This window comes from Temnothorax longispinosus, chromosome 2, assembly GCF_030848805.1.
Source record: "Temnothorax longispinosus isolate EJ_2023e chromosome 2, Tlon_JGU_v1, whole genome shotgun sequence".
Taxonomy (NCBI): Eukaryota; Metazoa; Arthropoda; class Insecta; order Hymenoptera; family Formicidae; genus Temnothorax; species Temnothorax longispinosus.
This window is the reverse complement of record NC_092359.1, coordinates 24,594,486-24,612,859: the sequence shown is the minus strand read 5'-3', so window position 1 is coordinate 24,612,859 and position 18,374 is coordinate 24,594,486. Positions and strand designations below refer to the sequence as shown.

Sequence of the window (18,374 nt, the reverse complement as noted above, 5' to 3'; positions counted from 1 at the left end):
AATTAGAGAAAGACTTCGGTCTAGACTGGATCTTGGTAGCCTAATAATAATATTGTATGAATTTTGTATACTTTTTCCAAACTCAGTAAACTCGCCGATTTTTTATGTCTTTAAAACGCAGCTTTTTGTTGGAACAATAAATTCATATTATACTTAAATAAAATATTGTCCGTTAACAAATAGAAAATACTATAATTCTCTCGAAAGAAAAAAAATGTAACGTTTAAAAACGCTAATCAGTTGGAGTCGGAGTAGGTATATCGATCAGAAACATATAGAACACAATATCTCGGTCCAGTACGAGTTATGGGATCGTAACTTTATTTCCTTTCCTACAACATTGGTACAACATGAAATGAGCGCGTCGCTCGTATCTTCCAGATAATTGTCGACGTAGCGTCTCCGCGTTCTGTCGCGCATCGCGATTTCGCGATCCTGCGCGTCTCGTCGGGTCATCGCGCCGGTGAATGCCGAGACGCTATCGGTACAAAATACAAGTAAGTACGCATGTGTTTATAAAAGTACAACATCAACTTCGCCTGCCGACCGCAAAAAATAATACTTCCCCTCGCACATCTCAGAAATGATCGCCACGCAGATAATGAATAACACCCGACAGTTTTTCTTCCCTCGTTAATGAATGGAGAATGAAAGAACATTCAAGAGAAGGCTGACATCAAGATTGAGCTCAGAAGAATTCCGAAGGAGAATCTCTCCTGGATCGACGATGGAACGGAATTGCGATACAAATAGAATTACGCTACACGGAAAAATGAGTCGTTTAAGGCTTTTAATAGCAGCTGTTTCGATATTAAGAGCGTTACGTTTGGACAGAAGTATAAATTTATCTTTAACGCCGTAAAAAGAGTTCATAACACTTATAAACATTCCGAAAGACGTGTGAAACCGAGAAGATCTTCGTGACGTTTCTTATTGTTTCTCTGGTTTATATAATGTATTATATCACGGTGACACTTAGAATTACAATATTTTAGCGAGACATCCATATGCATGTCCAACAACGTATACATCAGAGTTCAACAACGTACATCGTGAAAGCGATGGAAATAAAGGTTCCATATTTCCATCGCACATTTAAATCGCTAATGTCCATTTCTTACCGATGTAGATTAACTTTCTAATCTCGATTTAACTTACCTTTTATCTTTTTCTAGTTCTGAGAATTGAAAAAAGATAAAAGGTAAGTTAAACCAAGATTAAAGTTAATCTGCATTGATAAAAATGAACGTGAATATAGCGTTGCCCGTTCCTCCGTCTTTCGTCCGCTCTTTGAACCTTTTATTAAATGAAAAGCTGAGAAACGGACACCGAAGCGAACGGAATTCGCTAGATCGACTTATCGACTTATTAGTTCAATCACCGCGGTCAAAGGCGCGATTTTCGGTTCGCGATTAAAAATCATTTCCGGAAGAATGTGGACATCATGATGTAGAAGCACTATTACGATTAACTAACGACACAAAGGAAGAGCTTGCCTACCGAATTTCCTACGTAGCGAAGCGCAAAGGAGCCCCGCGAGTCTACAATACAAAGATACTAGCACATCGATCCGAATTAATCGGTTAATTTCCGTGGAATGCCATGATAAGTGTTTTCAATACACGTACTTTGAAAAATGACATATCGAGAGCTAACGTCTATAAATTGTCGATGAAAATGCGACTGGACCCAGCATCTACGCATCATCTAACACATTCTTCGCCAGCAATCTCCGGACTGCTCTCCTGCAAACGTTACGTCCTCCTATCTCTTCTTACAGCTCGCATCGGGAAAGGAAAAGACGAAGAAATCGCTCAAACTTCAGTTTAACTTTAACCAACGTTTCGAAACGAATCTATAAGTACGGGATGCATATCTCTTTTAACGAGGTTTCCTGCAACAACTTCGTTTATGGAACTCACGTCTGTGGTGAAGGGGTTTTTTACATTTATATTAAACGTGTGCAAAATTCTAAGATGGAACGGATTGGCACAGCGAATCGCGTGATAGAACGACTCGCGAATATTTTTCGCATATCGTCCGTATAGATATTTTTATACGGACTATTATAACTTCGCTTAAGTACTAGCAAGTTTCTCGATCATCCTATTCTGTAGGTACTCTCTAGGTGGATATCGGCTTGTCTTCTGTACATAAATATATGAAGAATATGTTCCGATATGTTCTCACGAAGAGGTACATTCACCATAAAGTAATCCTCTTTCCTCAAGAAGTGTCAAGCTTCAGGAAGATAACTCATATAAAGAGTGACACTTTTTGGGAAACTATTGATTTATACTTCAACACACACACATACACACAGAGTCGACGATCCTTTAATCCTTTTCGATTTTCTTCTAACAACATTACCATCTTTATATTATACAATAAACGATGTACATCTTAATTTACACAGTTAAAAAATTAAGTATAACGCGCGCGAAGTAATCTTAGAGATAATTAGGATGTTGTACTTGAGACGCACATCGATTGCGGTAAGTACAGTAATGAATTTAACAGCATGGCGCAAGAACAACCGATGAGAGATGAAATACGTTAAAGATCTAAAGACCTGTACACCACGAACGTATATATCCACGGTATATATATAGTGCACGGTGTGTCACTACACATTTTGCATCTCGCAATATTATCGTCGAGGAAGGCGGCACTAGATGCGCCGAATAATAAATATTAAGAAAATCTTTGGTCGTACGTGAAACGCGCGAACGAAGGCAGTGAGAGGGACTCTCGTGGCGCGTCCAAAAATAATACCTTTGGCAAAAACAAGGAAGCTCTCGGGTTCCGATTGGATTTAAAGTAACAACGAGATATACCGCAGGGGTATGAAACCTGACACCTATATATATAAAGTGCGATCTGTCGAATTACGCGGGTATATGCTTTAACGGTCCGCAAAGGGGCGCAAGACGTCTAAAAGAAACCTAGAGATTTACCGAAATGTGTAGGACGTCTTTTACACATCATCTTTACGGTTTTTTTTAGACACGTCATACGCGGAGTTGTAGGCAACCCCTGGATTGTTGCATATAGCGTATTAAGGGCACGCAGCTTGCAGCTTGCAGCTTTAAACGTGGCGTTCGGGGCTCGCGCTTTCTTGCAAAATTCTTTTGCCGATTACGCTAGTGGAATGTAGTTATAGTATTCGGATTTTGCGATAGTGTTTAATGGATCGGATTAATATACCGTCGCGACGGAAACGTGCCTCACATTTCGTTCGTTCATTTTATTTTATCGACGATAAACGTCACGTTTAATCTTTTCAATACCGAATTTTATAGGATTGCTTATTACAGAACAGAATAAAAAGTCTTGTCTCGTTAAAAATTGCTGAAACGTGTTTCCAAAGATCGCTAAAGTGCAATATAAAATAAATGTATCAAATTTTCTTTCCAATAAAATGCCGATACAAAAGTTTCATTCTTCTCGTTATTATTTTCATTCGCATTAGAAATGTATCGTGCCTGTTTAAGCCGACCAAGTGGTATTGAAAGGGTTAAACAATTTTTAATGACTAATCCGCACGATTTTTTGTTTTACACGTGATTGACGTTTTTTACTGTGGGCGACAATCATCCAGGAGTGCAATATCAAACCATCGTCTCTCGGAAGATCTTCACTGACGAGTCCGCATGCTTAGTATGCACGTATCTCGTTATCGTTCTGACGGCGTTGTTGTTATTGTTGTTAATGCCGTTGAGCAGCTCGCCGCTCCTCAGCCCGGACTTCGCCTCCGTCTGCATTTCCCTCGCCGTTTCTGCAGCCAGGAACGACAATATCCTTCTAAGCGACAACTGGTTACCATGTGCATTGTTGAAAAAAGAAACTAAATTGACATCAAGAACTAAGGCTTTACGATGCTACTTGACGGGATTAATTTCGCGAGCGACTTAAACCGGAATAATTTCCATGTTTCTTGAGTTAATTGACGTTAATTTACGAATCTCTTTTTATTGTCGAAAGAGACAATAAAATTATTCCGGAATTAGATCTCGTATTTTAATGCCACATGAAGATAATTCTTATTGTCGTTTCGCGTAAGAATGATACACAAAAGGACAATAAAAATTATTGAAACTATACAGATACATCTCCCTCAATGCAACAAACAATGATTAAAACACCAAGTGTACGAACAGTGGTCGGGTATGCGAGAAACCTGTATCGAAGACGGTCCATCAAAGACGCGTATCGTATTTGTATTTCGCACTGAGCTTCTCGTATACCGAATGTGTTAGGATAGGTGGTTAATGACACTGCACTCAAGACGCAGCAACGCAGATCGCAGAAATAAAGCGCACCTGTGTTATGATCCTTACCGTGTCACTTTTCTCGAACAATCGCGCCACGACCCGCCGCAACATCGGCGACGTTTTGTCATTGTAAAAATTGCGATTATACATTACGAGAAAATTATCAAAGAGCGTGAAATATATAACTGCGGCAACAACAGAAATGTAAGCAAGTAATACGTGAAAGATGAAGAATAAGCAGGATTATATTGCTGAATAGTTTAAAAAGACGTATAAATAGGCCGGATTTTTGTAAAAAGTTATCGACCGTTTACGTGGTGAAACGTGAGTGTGACGACACATTCTGAGAGAAAATGTCGAAAGGTCTGGGTGCAACGTAAGAGAATAGTATGTTATTATTTATACTCTCAAATTTTTTTTCCCTCTCCACGGATCTGCCGTACTGCGCTCCACGATTGAGATTTGCGGTTGCCAGCGGTTATTGGAAGTGCGCAACGTGCGGAGCGGAAAATTAAATGAAAATATACACACGCGCTGTGTGAAGCAATAATCGATAAGTATAACCCCAAGATATAAAAGGGAAGTGCAGCAAAATCGCCATTCAATAGCAATAGGTACACGTATAGGCGGTCGCGTCACACAATAAGACACACGTTAGCATGTTTTTCTACAGGTCTCTAATCTAAACGGAAATTCGCTTTATTTAATCTCGAAACAAGACTTCGCAAATGGCCCGTATTTCCTACGAATTAATAAATAATATATAATAGTAAATCTATAAATAATGTTATTGACAAATGTATTCTGCCGCATTTTGCTCGTGGCGATTCTGAATCATTGACGTTCGAGACATTTTCCGTACAGACTACCTCGCGTATGTATTTCTGACAAGAACATATCGGAAAAAAAAAACAAAAGGACGAGCAGGTTGCGTCATTCGTTATATTTTTGAAGGCCGCCAACAGAGTTTTTTCTCGCAATTTTCTTTCTTCGCGATTGCCGTGAGCGCAAGATGGCCAGCACGGCTCTTCGTCAAACTTAGAATTATGGTTTGATCGCATTTTTATTCAGGAAGAAACTGAAGAGCTGAAGGAAACAAATAAAAGAAAGCACACGTTCACGTGTATGAAAAATAAATTTATATATATTTATAAAATAGGGCACAAATATTTTATATATATAGGCTCGTCTCGTCAACGAACTATTTACACTCGAACGGGAGGAATTCGCGATACATCCTAATCAGCCTATTCTACGCGGTAGAAAATAAAACAAAAATGCAGTACAACAGCGTCGGAATCTCCGAGCTCGATTCCGTCGGCCGCAGTTAAAACTAGTATGGCAAATCGGAAACGATTGATAACGGATCCTCGGACAATTGTCGTATGCACAAATCCCACGGGCAGATCCGCCTCTCGGCATCGTTTCAGCGCGAACGGGGAGAGGTATAACGTTAAGTCACAATTGTCACGACATTACTCCATGTCTCGCCCGCGTGGCAAGAATTCGAGCGAAACAGATCGCGACTGTAATCAAATACCAAAATTGCCGATCTATCGAACTGCCTATCATGTGTCATCCTTACAAAAAAAAAACTTCGCTATTTCGCGATATATGTTCGGCGATGTGTTCTTCGTCAACGAAGACTCGCGGGGTGGAGCACCGACGAACCGAGGTACATGGAGTAATGCACGCACTAACATCACAAGTTAAGCTCAAACTTCCCCCAAGTCGGGGGAAACTTTCGAGGGATCCCCTTTACGCCCGTTCCAGCTCGCGCAACGCGTCTAATGACTTCTCATCCGTTAGTTAAAACCTTGTTACGATGGCACGTTCGTTCGTACATAATGCCGGATGCTCGTAGCTGACGCTCTCCTGAAACTTTTCCCCGGACGATCAATTACGGCGACAACGTAACAATAATAAAAACGAACGAAGCAACCTCCGTCACTGTCGCTCTCGCGCGCGACCGATATCTCCGTCACATATATTAATATCTTCTCGCTTAACGGGCTAACAACGAATTTTGCTTTGGCAGTAGAGTCCACTTAGTCCACGCGCTCGTAAAGAAAATCCAGCGAATAGATCTGTTCTTGGCAAGGGCGCAGTACGTATGACAGTGATAATACGTTCGCGCATACTAGAAAGAAAATTTACTGGAAAGAAAAGAAAAGGGAGTTTTGCGATATTACCGTGAATTATTTCTCGTCACATCGTGGAACGAAAGTGATACGTACGCGATACACTAGAACGGCACAGACGATACAACGGCAATACTATTCAATTACGAGAGGATAGATATGATTACATAATAAATAAAATCTTTCATATATATATGTATGTACACGTTATCTATAAATCTAAGATAAAATTTCGTAACAATTATATATATATACATATAGTATGCAACGTAAGAACATATAATAATAATCAAGGACAAGAACACTGCGAGGTAATAATTTCCTTGAAAACGAGTACCTTTTAATGCGTATCAAGGATCTCGGCACACGATGGACTTTATGTTTAAAAATAGCATAATAGGATAACGTAGCACTGCTCGCAAAAGTGCCTCGTATACTGGTAACGATCTCATCAGTCTGTACGTATTGTTTGACACTGTACAGCGACGTAACTATATATCACTACTTTCATATGCACACGCTCTAAATAATGTGACATTACGTAACGTTGTTATACTAGTTATAAATTGTACGACTATAACAGGAGGAAACAGTTTTGTATATCACTCGGGTATTTCCTAAGAAATATGCGTAGAACATCAACATTTGGAGTGCCATGCACATGCAGAACTTCGTTTCACATCGATATATGTTTCACGCGACATGCACGAGGTCGGGTACGAAATTCATATTTCACGACCGAACGCGAGGCGTAAGCGAGAAATCGTTAATAACTAAAATTGTATCCTTCTCTTTTCACGTCACGCTTAGGTCACTTTAGAACGTCAACGGCAATAAATACACAAAATGTCTTATTTTTCGCGATATGCGATTCCTTCAATGACCATTCGTACAATCTACAAATCAAGAAACGTATTGGATTCACGATTAATTAGCCACATTGTCAACAAAAACAGTAATATATACACCATGTGAAAATAAATTATAGTCGTACACCAAGCGATGATGACTAACGCTAACTCGATCACTACTTAGCACATCGAGAAAACAGCACGAAGACAAGGAAATAAAGTTTATGAAAGGAATACTTTATGTAAGTAGAAAAAAGGGTGTACCCCCCCCCCCCCAATTGCTATCACGGCGACGGCAATTGTTGCATCCGAGACAAATCAAGAACAGAGAAGTCTCACTTTGACAAAGAGCCATATCCGCGCGATATTTTCCAATAGGAGAAGCCGTCGATATTTCTCTGCTCTCGATTCAGCGTGAATACAACAATACGATAAATAAACAAGGAACATAATACACAAACTCTAAGTGCAGACTAAAGCGAATCCTCAGGATATTACACAACAACACTTTCTACACCTAGTCCGCTTCCCGCTAATGTTGTTCTTTCTAATCTTGTACCGTTTAGTAGCTCTGTAAGCTTTTAATTTTACTCTAAGGTTTTCTGCGTGATCACTAATATTGATATTATCCTGGCTATGCGTCGAATTGGTTTTCGTAGAGTTTTTCGAGGTGCACGGCTTGCTCTCACAATTTATAATCTCTGCGTCGTGACTTACCGCTTGTATATCTGGGCATACTTTTATCACATGGCTGTCGCAATCTTGATTTCTGAGATAGTACAAGTGATTTTCAAGTGATTCTCGAGGACCTCGACACATCCAGGACGTCTTGAGGAGGTCCAGAAGATGTCCCTCAATATATTGAGGGGGACTTGAGGACGTCTGAGGCTTTATCTCTGTGCCAGTTCTCTGGTACGGCGTATCGTTGATTTCCACGTTTATTCTGTTCGGATTCGTGTCAGTTTTATCGCGTCTTCTTCGTAATGCTTGAGAACTCGGTGGATTTTCCAACAGAATTTCGGTGCGCTGTACATTTTTGAAACAAGATTCATCCGGAACGTCCCGTTCCACGGTCAATTTATCATTCGTCCTATCGGGAATAACGTCCTTCACGTAAAATGTGTCTCTCACGAGAGCTTGCGCTTCTATTATTTGACATTTCGTCTCCTTGCACATATCGCATTCGTCCTCAATGAATTTTTTATTATCTTCTTCGAAGTACAAGTCTTTACTCGATACCGACTCGTGGCCTTCCGAATATGCGTTACTCTCCTTTCCTACTATTCTATCTGTACTCAGGCTCAATCTGTTGCCCTCTTCTTCATCCGTCTTGTCGCAAATCTCATCCGACTTTTCCGAACTCACAGCCTCGCCGCTCAGCGTTTTCGTCCGACCATCCGAGTATGTGCTCAATTTGTTTTCCGAATAATTACTCAATCTGTCATCGTGGAAGTACACAGAGCTCGCATTCGACTCGAAGTTACTCGCATTTATTATAGCTATTCGTGGTATGATCAAATCGGGCGGTAAACCGTCGACGATGTCCGGGGGACTCGAATTCGAGGAAGATCGGTTCGCAAAATTACTGAAGGAATGGTAGCCCTGCTGACCCTTGCTCTGGATCCAAGCCTCCGTTAAAACGTGAGAACGTTGCCACGACACGTCGCTGTTGCATCTGTTTTTCCTTACGCACCACTGCTGATCGTCGGCATCAGGCCAAGAACGCAAATGGCACTCGCTGGGACTCCTCTTGATATCCGAAACTACTTCCAGATCCGAATCCTCGTTCTTATTTTGCACAATCAGTTCTAATCTGGACTTCAGTAAAGCCGGCGACACGGCTCGGTCAATGTGTCGCCTCGACGCGTTCGACGTTTGAGTTGACCGCGGTATCGACGTCGCGTTGTCACTGCCGATGTGATCGATAAATGGATCTGGGACCTCTCCGGAGGCCGTCAGCGCGTTCGGACTCGGACTGTCCATACTATCTGGCGTGTAAGGATCATGCTTAACAGGTATTGCGTGCAACAGATTAGACGAACGGTCAATAACGCGCGCGTTAGCGTAACTATTACAATCAGGCAACATGGACAACAACTCCAGGTAACTGTTGGGCACTCGGAAGCAAAACTCAGGTGCAATTGGCAAGTAGCAGCAGCCTATCATACCTGCGTCCGAGATGAGATTAGCCTTCAAGTAGACTGGCTGTAAATGGCAAAAAAAAAGGTAACGAACCTTTATGTATTATCGTGCGTCATGGCGAGAAGATAAAACGATATATGAAGGGTGATATGTGAATTGTATTGTAGGATTCTATGGGAGAGGTAGACGGTCTCAAACTAACGTTCTGTCTTCATTCAAAGGGATAATGACATACCACAGTAATGTACTTTTCAATCTGTTGACTTTGTCGATGGGACAATTATCAAACATACGCGCAAAACTTTAAAGAATCACATTTTGAAGTATCGTAATAATCATACAAACAATTATTTTTTCCAAGTATGAAAATTATAATATTTTTTTTAGATATTTAAAGTTTTATATCTCTCTACAAAATTCTACCAATGTCTGTAATATTGTGTTTATATATCATAACATTGCTTGTAGATTACATAATAATTAATAATTAAGTCTAATATATTGCAAAATAATAAATTATAATAGATACAATTAATTAATAACACAGCCTATTTTGTGTATATCAATATTCATTTTCTGTAACATAATGTTCGCAAAATTAAAAATCATCAGCTGTTAACACTGTTATTACCGCTTTTTATTACATTATCATGTAGCAACAAATATTGTCGTTGCGTAACCAAAATATTTATGTATTGTGTATAATGTAATGAAATGTTGTTCAGCATTAGAAAGAAAAATACAAGAGGCGTTACAATGCGTATTGATAATTAGATTGAAAAAGTACAATATATTGTTCTATGATAACGATAGTGAAGCTGATAAGAATGATGAGAGTAAGAGAACAGAGTTTCAAAATAATGTAGAAGTAAAATACTTCGGGATACTACGTGTGTGGAGGTGCTACATTAAACAAGCCCCTATATGTTTATTGTCGAGATAACGGAGTACTAACAGAATCAAGAGACGTGAAAGAGATGTAGGGGATTTCAGATAAGAACAGACAGACAGTTCATAGATAGGTACCTTAGTGCTTAAAGATTCATTCGAAACTCCAGAAAAACAGGCTGCACCATAATAATTGAAAGAATGGTTTATCAGAATAAGAACTAGGCAGCGTGTAAGTATATGTTTCCAGCATAATAAGTAAAAAAAAATGACGCAGTATCGTTTCATAAACGTAAGAGAAAGATGCTGATTGGAAAACTTTTAATCTTACCTTGTGATCACCCATACACGTAGTCGAGCCGATTATACCGTATTCCACTGCCTCAGAATCATCAATCTGTTACAAAAGAACACAAAAGTTACATTAGACTAACAAATTCTACAATTCAATTTTAGAATCATTTTTGCATCGATCGCGAATATAAATTCCACAGAAGTACGTACGTCTTGGACTAGCGTTTTCGCAGTGGGGCTCAATAAAACCCGATCGCACCAAGCTGGCACTCTTGTTTGCATGTAATTTACAGGCTCGTTAATATCCTCTTGAAACGGGTAACTTGGTACGAAGCTGATCGGAAACTCGAACAACCTTCCTTCAAAGTCTCCTAGTTCTTTATCATACTCGCGTAACTGCATAAATATTAATAAATTTCATTATTGGCATTCTTATCTATCGATTGAATATGGATATCGTATTATGTACATATATGCATAAATGAGACGTATAACTTACCCATTCACCGCCATTTTTCATGAAAACATTCTGATGTTCGTAGTGAGAAAATTCCTTTTTACCTAACGTTAATATGAGATCGTCGTCTCTATTGTGAAATTGCAATTTCGAAATATTTCCCTTATTTGATAACTTCCTTTCTTGAGTATCTTCTGTCAGTTTCTATTAAAGACAAATTAAAATGCTGTAATACGTTGGACTTCAATATATATTCATTTCATTGATATGTAATAATATATATTTATATAATACACAAAGTAAAAAGCATCGCTAAAGCTTGTATTGCTGAATAATGTTGCTTTTAACAATAATATACCAATTTATTTGTAAAAATTTAATATAATCTCAAGAGTTTCTCATATATTTGTCTCTAATTTCTTCCTTGCTTTTTATCGAAATCTTATCGTTGACTGCTGACGATTCTTACCTTTATTACACTTGCTGTATCTGTCCTAAAATTAAAGTCACCAAATAAAAAATACGGCACATTCGGATACTTGTCATTATGAAATCTATCTAATGTGTGCTCGAGTGCTCTTCTGCGCGTTTTACTGTATACCGATGGAAACTGTAAAGAAATTGTTAAAATAAGATAAACAGAAAAATAAAGCAACACACAAACATACGTTAATGTGTATGAGATGACAGTCGTAAAAAATTTCTTACCGTCTCCATAGCAATAAAATTGCTCGCGTCATGAAATAAATGTATGTTTATGAGATCAAAAACTGTTCCACTAATACTCCATCGGGTACGCAGAAAACCCTTTCTGGACCATTTGCATTCTGGGAAGAATTCTTGAGGAAACTTAGCTTTCTCTTTGGTAGTAACCGCTTCTATGTTGCCCGAATGGACTTCTTTTCCACTTACGGGTACAAAAGTACACTCTAAACAAAAAATTGCATAATAATTTAAACAATGTTGCACATATTTCTTGAGAGCTATTCCTCATAAAGTAACGTGTAACGTACCATTAAAATCCCACAATAAAACATCACTTAAAGACTCGTGCACGAAGTAGAAATTCCCTAGAGCCTACAAAAGAATCTTGATAATAAATATTGCTTCGTTTAAAGTAATCGAACATTCGCTAGAAAGTATATCCCACAACTCACTGTGAAATGTTCAGCGGATGAATAATCCTCGTCAAGGAATACCCTAATTTTGTCAAACAACCTTAACTCCTCCGACGACATGAGTAATCTGTAAATATAACAAGTTTCGTGTCGCGTTAAGTTATACAGTGGAAAAGCACAAGCTTTAGATGGAAATCTCTTATAAATACATTTTTCAAACAACTCTTTTTTTATATGTAAAAAAAAATATATGAATTTCTCCCCTGTCAATATCATCATCATACAATCAGCAATTATCTTTTGAAGTGGCTCACTCAGCTATAGAGCCACGCGTGATGCGTCTATTTTTATTCCTTTCTACCAGTTATGCGTTAAATCATATTCAATATCATATATGTGGAAAGAGAAAGCTATCTGTTTTGGTATATTTATAAAAGGTTTAGATATAATACAATGATAAAGATCAGAAGTTAAAACGTTATAGATACAGATCGAAATATTTTGCAAAAACAACATCAGGCGAGTTGCGTACAGGATCTTATCTTAATAATTTAATTATAGCCAAATATTATAGCTCTTGGAAACCTTCCAAGAAGCATCAATAATAAGATTATAACATGATGCCTTCGGAATCTACGAAAGGTTCGTTCTACACACAGCGTGACTTATCGTGCCGCGTATGAAAATTTGTTGCGTGTTTCATTGAAAGTGACAACAATAACGGGTACACCTGTGTTTTCATTTCTATATCGCGGAGAGAAAAGTCGGACGCGAGTCGAACCTGGGATGAAGAACGTGACATTTACCTAACAAAGTCCTCCACGTGCCTCATGCTCTGCTCGTAATTCTTTCCACCTACTTCTTGGCAGTGCAGCGCTATAAATTTCGGATCCAGCCTCGATATGGTCTGAAAAAGGAATCCGCTCGTAAAACAAACAGGCCGGCGCGCGGCGCGGCGTTAAAAAGCCGCGCACGGGGATGGTACTTACGGATAAAAACTCTTCCGTCCATATCTTCAGCATGACACTAGGCTGCAAGGAGAGAATCGCTCGTATCAATCTATGAAATCCTTCATACTTGGTGCACTTTAAAGAAAAGCTTAATGAGATGTTCGAGGGCGCGCGGATATATTAATAGATATCGTTAACGTCACGCGCAAGGATACATTGGCGGCGCACCACCAACCCCCACGAGATGCGACGACAAAAAACTCCCGGCGCCGCCGCCGCCGGGAGAGTTCTTTTCTTCCCGTTTCGCGCAAATGACGATACGATAATCGATCGCGGTAACGGAGAGCCCACGCGAGCGTGTCCCGTTGAAGCGGACCCGCATCTCGTTGATGCTAGCACGAGAAAATTGGCTGGTATCAACCGAGGGAAGTATCAACAAGCGTATACGCGAGAGTCGATATCGGGCCACGCGTTGTCCCCCACCAACCCTTCCGTCCGCGATGCCGGCGGCGTCCGGCGTCCAAAGATTATCGCGGCCTATACTGTTATTGCCAGATATTCCGTTTCCGTTGTGCCGAACATAATTCGCGCTTACGTCGCGTTAAAAGTTATTTACATGAATTTTCTTCTTGACAGGCCGGAAAATCGATACCGGGAATGCGAAGCGCGCTAGAAAGTACTTTGAGGGGCGAATCTCTCAATCGATCGTTCAACGAGAACTCCTCTTTCGTCGTCTCGACGTCTCGTCGCGAAAAGATCCCGTTGGGAAAAACGCGAAAGGGAACGACGCGACGTTTCGTTCGATGCTTCTCGAATCGACGGAGAACAAGGGAAAGCTTGTAAACCTATATCTCGAAAATTTCTTCTCGAGTTACGTAATCCCGCCGACGCGACGATTCGTCTCGCGATACCGCATTATCCTTGATCTTACGAGAGAAATTATCATAAAATACGTATACATTCACGTTTGTCAAACGCGTGGAAGTGCCAACGACGAGAAAATAGCAGAGGTAAGAAGCGTGCCCGAAAACCGTTCCGACATTTCTTGCCCTTAGAAACAAAGAGCTTTCTAATAAAAATCCTCAGAAAGAAACTGATGAATGATTTCAGGTTCGAGTATCACGCTATACGTGTTACGATATTTTGGAGCATAGGTATATGTAGGATCACCGGCGAATCCTGAGGGGGTATTTTGGTATTAAAACACTCGCTTTGAAATAAAAAAAAACCAATATTGCTGGATCTGTTTTAAAAATCTAGGGCAAAAAACTAAAAATAAAAAAATAAAAAAAGTAAAAGAGATCAGAAGTTTTACGTTCTCGTCGTCGAGCTTGGAGTAAAAGTTAAACGAGTGTTTTAATAACAGAACACTCCACTTTCAAATAAAAAAATCAATTGGATTGGATCTGTTTTAAAAATCTAGGAAAAAATACAAAAAATTTTAAAAAAGTAAAAATGGGATCAGAAGTTTTACTATATTCTCGTTGTTGATCTTGGAGTAAAAGTAAAAGTTAAGCGTGATATTAATTGTAAGAAAAATATCGAACCGAATAATTTTGCCCCAAAACACCCCCCCATTGACGTCAAGAATTTGCTGTTATGTATAGAATTATATAATATATTTTGGATCCAGGTGGATAAACGTTGAAATGATGACACCGAAATTCCAAAACTTCTAAATGTCGAGAGCATCAAGGTCGCATTTCGTGGTTTACACGCGAACTTTCGGCGAGTACGAAACGTCACGGATCACGGCAGATTTACCACGTCGAGGGGGCTAACGAACGCGATGCTCGTGTCGAAATAATATACGCCGCATAATTAAAACACGTGGACGGGGCGAGAGAGAGAGGAGAGAGAGGAGAAAGACGAGAATTTTGGTGAGGCCGGGAGAGTACGCGACGGGATCGAACGGAGCGGGGTCTTTAAATTTCGCCGCGGACCGACTTTCTCAACCGAGCTGGACTACCTAAAACGAGAAGCCGATCGCCCGGCACGTGTGCGAGTGCGATCCGTGTCGCGCGTACACACGAATATACGAAAAATCCGCGCCGACCAGCGCGCGGCATCCGGCAGGTAAGGCGCGAGAGGAGAGCGGAGGCGACGCGACGCGACGCGACGCGACGCAACGCCCGGCGGCAAGTAGGTCGTGTATCGCGTGGATAAATAATCGCACGAAATCGACGAGAGCGCGCGCGATCGATCGATCGGCTGGCTGTCGGCCAGCCGCGCCTCGGAGTCGGAGCCTCGCACGGCTCGCACCGGTCGCGGGGAATCATCGGGGCCCGGGCCGCCCGGGGGGCACGAGCGACGTCGACGACGCACACTGCACACGCACGTACCTCTTCGAAGATGCTGCCGACGTTCGCGGTGATGAGGAGGACCGGGACGCCGTTGCCCGCCATTCTCGCGCTCCGCTCGGAGGCTCGCCTGCTTCTGGAGCTCTCGGGTCAGTCGGGTCCCCGACCCGACGTCGCTCTGGTCCCGAGTCCCGAGTCCCGAAGGCGCGCGATCGTCGGCACCGCGAGACGGCTGTGTCGTTAGAGACGGCGACGATGACGACTCCGGAATCGCGGTCTGTCGACACTCGAGCCGCGCCGCACCTCACCGCACCAGCACCAAGCACCACACTGACGCTTGGCGCTCGACACTCGCGGCCGCCCGACGATCGACGGCGGCCGCGCACGTCGCTCGCACGTACTACTCGCACACTGCTAACGGGCTCGCTCTATCGGTCGGTCCGTCCGCGCTCTCTCTTTCTTTCTCTCTCTCTCTTCTGTCTCCGCTGTCAGCCGCTCGATCCTCTTCTCACCGGCCTTCCTCCGATCTCACCTTCGCGATGCCGCGATCGTTGTCGGCCGTTGTCGCGCACCTTTCGGGGAAAGCGCAGCGTCGCGCGAGAGATAATAAACACAGATAACGCGCGCACGCCGTTAGGCGACGAGTACGAGGAGCAAAGTCATCCCCCGCGCCGCGAGGAAGCCGCTCTCGCGCACCGCGCGACCTCGACGCTGCCGCGCCGCGAGTACGTACGCATTGTCGGAACGCGGGCAGGAGAGTACAAACGAATGCGGTGGTGGGTCGTGGGTCCCCTCGTTCTTCCTTCCTTTCTTGCGTCTCCCGCGAGCTGCGTTACGTTGTGTCGCGGCGTTGCGAGAGAGAAAAGCCGCGCGCGCGATAAATATATCCCTCTATCGGCCACGACCGAGGCCACGCCTACCGCGGACGTCAATAGGCAGGGCCGTGCCTATCGCGCGCGTGTCGCTGGCGAACGTGGGTGCCGGCGCGGCGGGCACGCGTGCGGCTTGAGGCCGAGCCGGCCGCGGCCGGGCCGAGGGCACCCGCCAAGAATCGCCGATTTTTCTCCTAACGAGCTAACAAGTAAAAAAAGACCGGTGACATTAAGATGATCGTTGCCGGACAAAAAAAAATTCAAGGGCGTCTGAATAACGGAGGCACAAAGAGGTCGGTCGGGCGTTTATCTCTTATTAGTAAATAAGTTTCTAATTCGACTTGAAGAGTCAATACAGGCGAGAGTAACAAAGTTGAGAGCGTAATCCACCGCATCGTTGAGATAATAATAATTTGCTCGAGTTAACGGAGACGATCGTTATCTGAGTGAATAAATACTGCAAAATATTGCAAAAATAGCCGAGTGAGTAGGAGAGATAGAGTGAAAAATAAAATATAGAAAAAATATATAATTCAACGATTATAGATGAGGAAAATTTTTTTTGTTAAAATATTTATTTTACTAATTGAACGGCTCTGCGGAAAAAAAATATCGGAGTCGTCTGGGTGCGACTTGGGAAATAAGAAGCCGCACGCTCCGCGACCGCAGCGTATTACAGCATATCATCGTAAACTCGTCGCGAAATATGGTCGTGTCGCAACCGCGATATCGGCAGGCGACAAATATCAATGGACCAATCGACAGGGATCGATACTTTCCAGCATCGGCCATCGGCCAGCGTGCTGCTGGCCATTTCTGGCCGCGGCCGGAGGATGACAGAGCGGGGCTTTTACGCGCGAGCGGCGATCGGCGTTATCGGTGAACGGCCAAATACGTTCTCTATCTCTTTCTCTCTCTCTCTCTCTCTCGTTCGCCTCGGCTCTCTCAGGAAAAATCCCCAACGGGGGATTCGGGGATCGCGCATCCGCGGCGATTTACTCACCGGGTAAATTTCGAATATACGCGCTTTCGAATGCAACGTCGATCTCTCGGAGATCTTCTCCGGAGAACGTTGAATCACACGAATCCCATGACGATCGGGAACGTCATGCCGGATATTTATCAGCGTACGTGTACGCGCGCGATAGTGCGTTTAATGCGTTGCGTTGTGTTTAATGAGTAAAGTTGAAGATCGACGCGATGACTGGAAAAAAAGGAAGGTCTTTTTAAAAAACGCCTCGTTTACACGCGATTTTAATGGAGATGAGGAACTATTCTAACGTTTTTTTTTTCTCTGAAAGATTCTGTATAAGGAAAAAATTAATGTAACTGCGAGAAACGCGTATGAAAATAGGAAATGGTTATGCTGATGCGTCCTCTTTCTAGTTTAAATTTGCATGTGATTTTTTTCAGTTTGCGGATGTAAAGTGCGTCCTTTTTCGTTATAACAATTTTTATTACAGGAACTTTTCCACAGCGTACAGAAAAATGCGAGAGTATTTTATATACAATTCGCGTAAAAATTATTTTATGAAAAGCTTATTTTATGTAAATTAGAAAAACGCTAAATATAACGTAATTCAATTACGATTATAAGGACAATTTTGATCAACTTTTAAACCTCGTTCGTTATATATCATGTTACATCTTTAATATAAATATATGTATAAAATAGAATGTATCTGCAGTAACTTATTAAATTGTGCTTTTTCCATCTCGTACTTTTTATATTTTTTTATACTTTTATAGTTATATCTTTTATAGAGTCTTATACTTTTTTATTCTTCTTTTCTATCCACAGCCTCTGAATTATCTGATTGAAATAATAATATAAGTGTAAGAAAATACCATCAATCATCAGAAAGAGAAAAAAATAAGTTCAACAAATCTTTCTGATCCTCAGATAACAAGTCTCTGTTTAAGCATGTCAGAAACAAAATATTTCGAATTTATTGCTTTTTGTTTTATGTTACAAGATATCTGAAGGCAATCTAAAATTCTACTAATGGAATTTTGTTTGCTTTTCAACGTATTTTTTGAGAGAGACCGTGTAAAAATTTGGCACGTGTACAAATTAAAAAAATTAT

General features: G+C 41.5%; 1 protein-coding gene across 5 annotated transcripts in view; it reads right to left on the bottom strand.

Annotated features, from left to right (window-relative positions):
• Positions 1–287: 287 nt before the first annotated feature.
• 5ptasei (inositol polyphosphate-5-phosphatase A) overlaps positions 288–18,374 on the bottom strand; it is a 38,970-nt gene continuing 20,883 nt past the window's right edge. The window contains exons 1-12 of one of the 5 annotated variants that reach the window (XM_071771715.1): positions 15,458–16,405; positions 13,155–13,196; positions 12,972–13,072; positions 12,205–12,292; positions 12,061–12,124; positions 11,756–11,976; positions 11,517–11,657; positions 11,090–11,251; positions 10,801–10,986; positions 10,628–10,693; positions 7,984–9,471; positions 288–3,778 (exon numbers count right to left, since the gene is read on the bottom strand). In XM_071771715.1, the coding sequence (XP_071627816.1) occupies positions 3,737–3,778; positions 7,984–9,471; positions 10,628–10,693; positions 10,801–10,986; positions 11,090–11,251; positions 11,517–11,657; positions 11,756–11,976; positions 12,061–12,124; positions 12,205–12,292; positions 12,972–13,072; positions 13,155–13,196; positions 15,458–15,520 (2,664 nt within the window). In that variant the 5' untranslated portion in view covers positions 15,521–16,405 and the 3' untranslated portion in view covers positions 288–3,736. Of the gene's footprint in view, positions 3,779–5,396; positions 9,472–10,627; positions 10,694–10,800; positions 10,987–11,089; positions 11,252–11,516; positions 11,658–11,755; positions 11,977–12,060; positions 12,125–12,204; positions 12,293–12,971; positions 13,073–13,154; positions 13,197–15,457; positions 16,414–18,374 lie in introns of those variants that run through there. The other 4 variants (XM_071771714.1, XM_071771713.1, XM_071771711.1 and 1 more) reach the window with 4 other exon arrangements.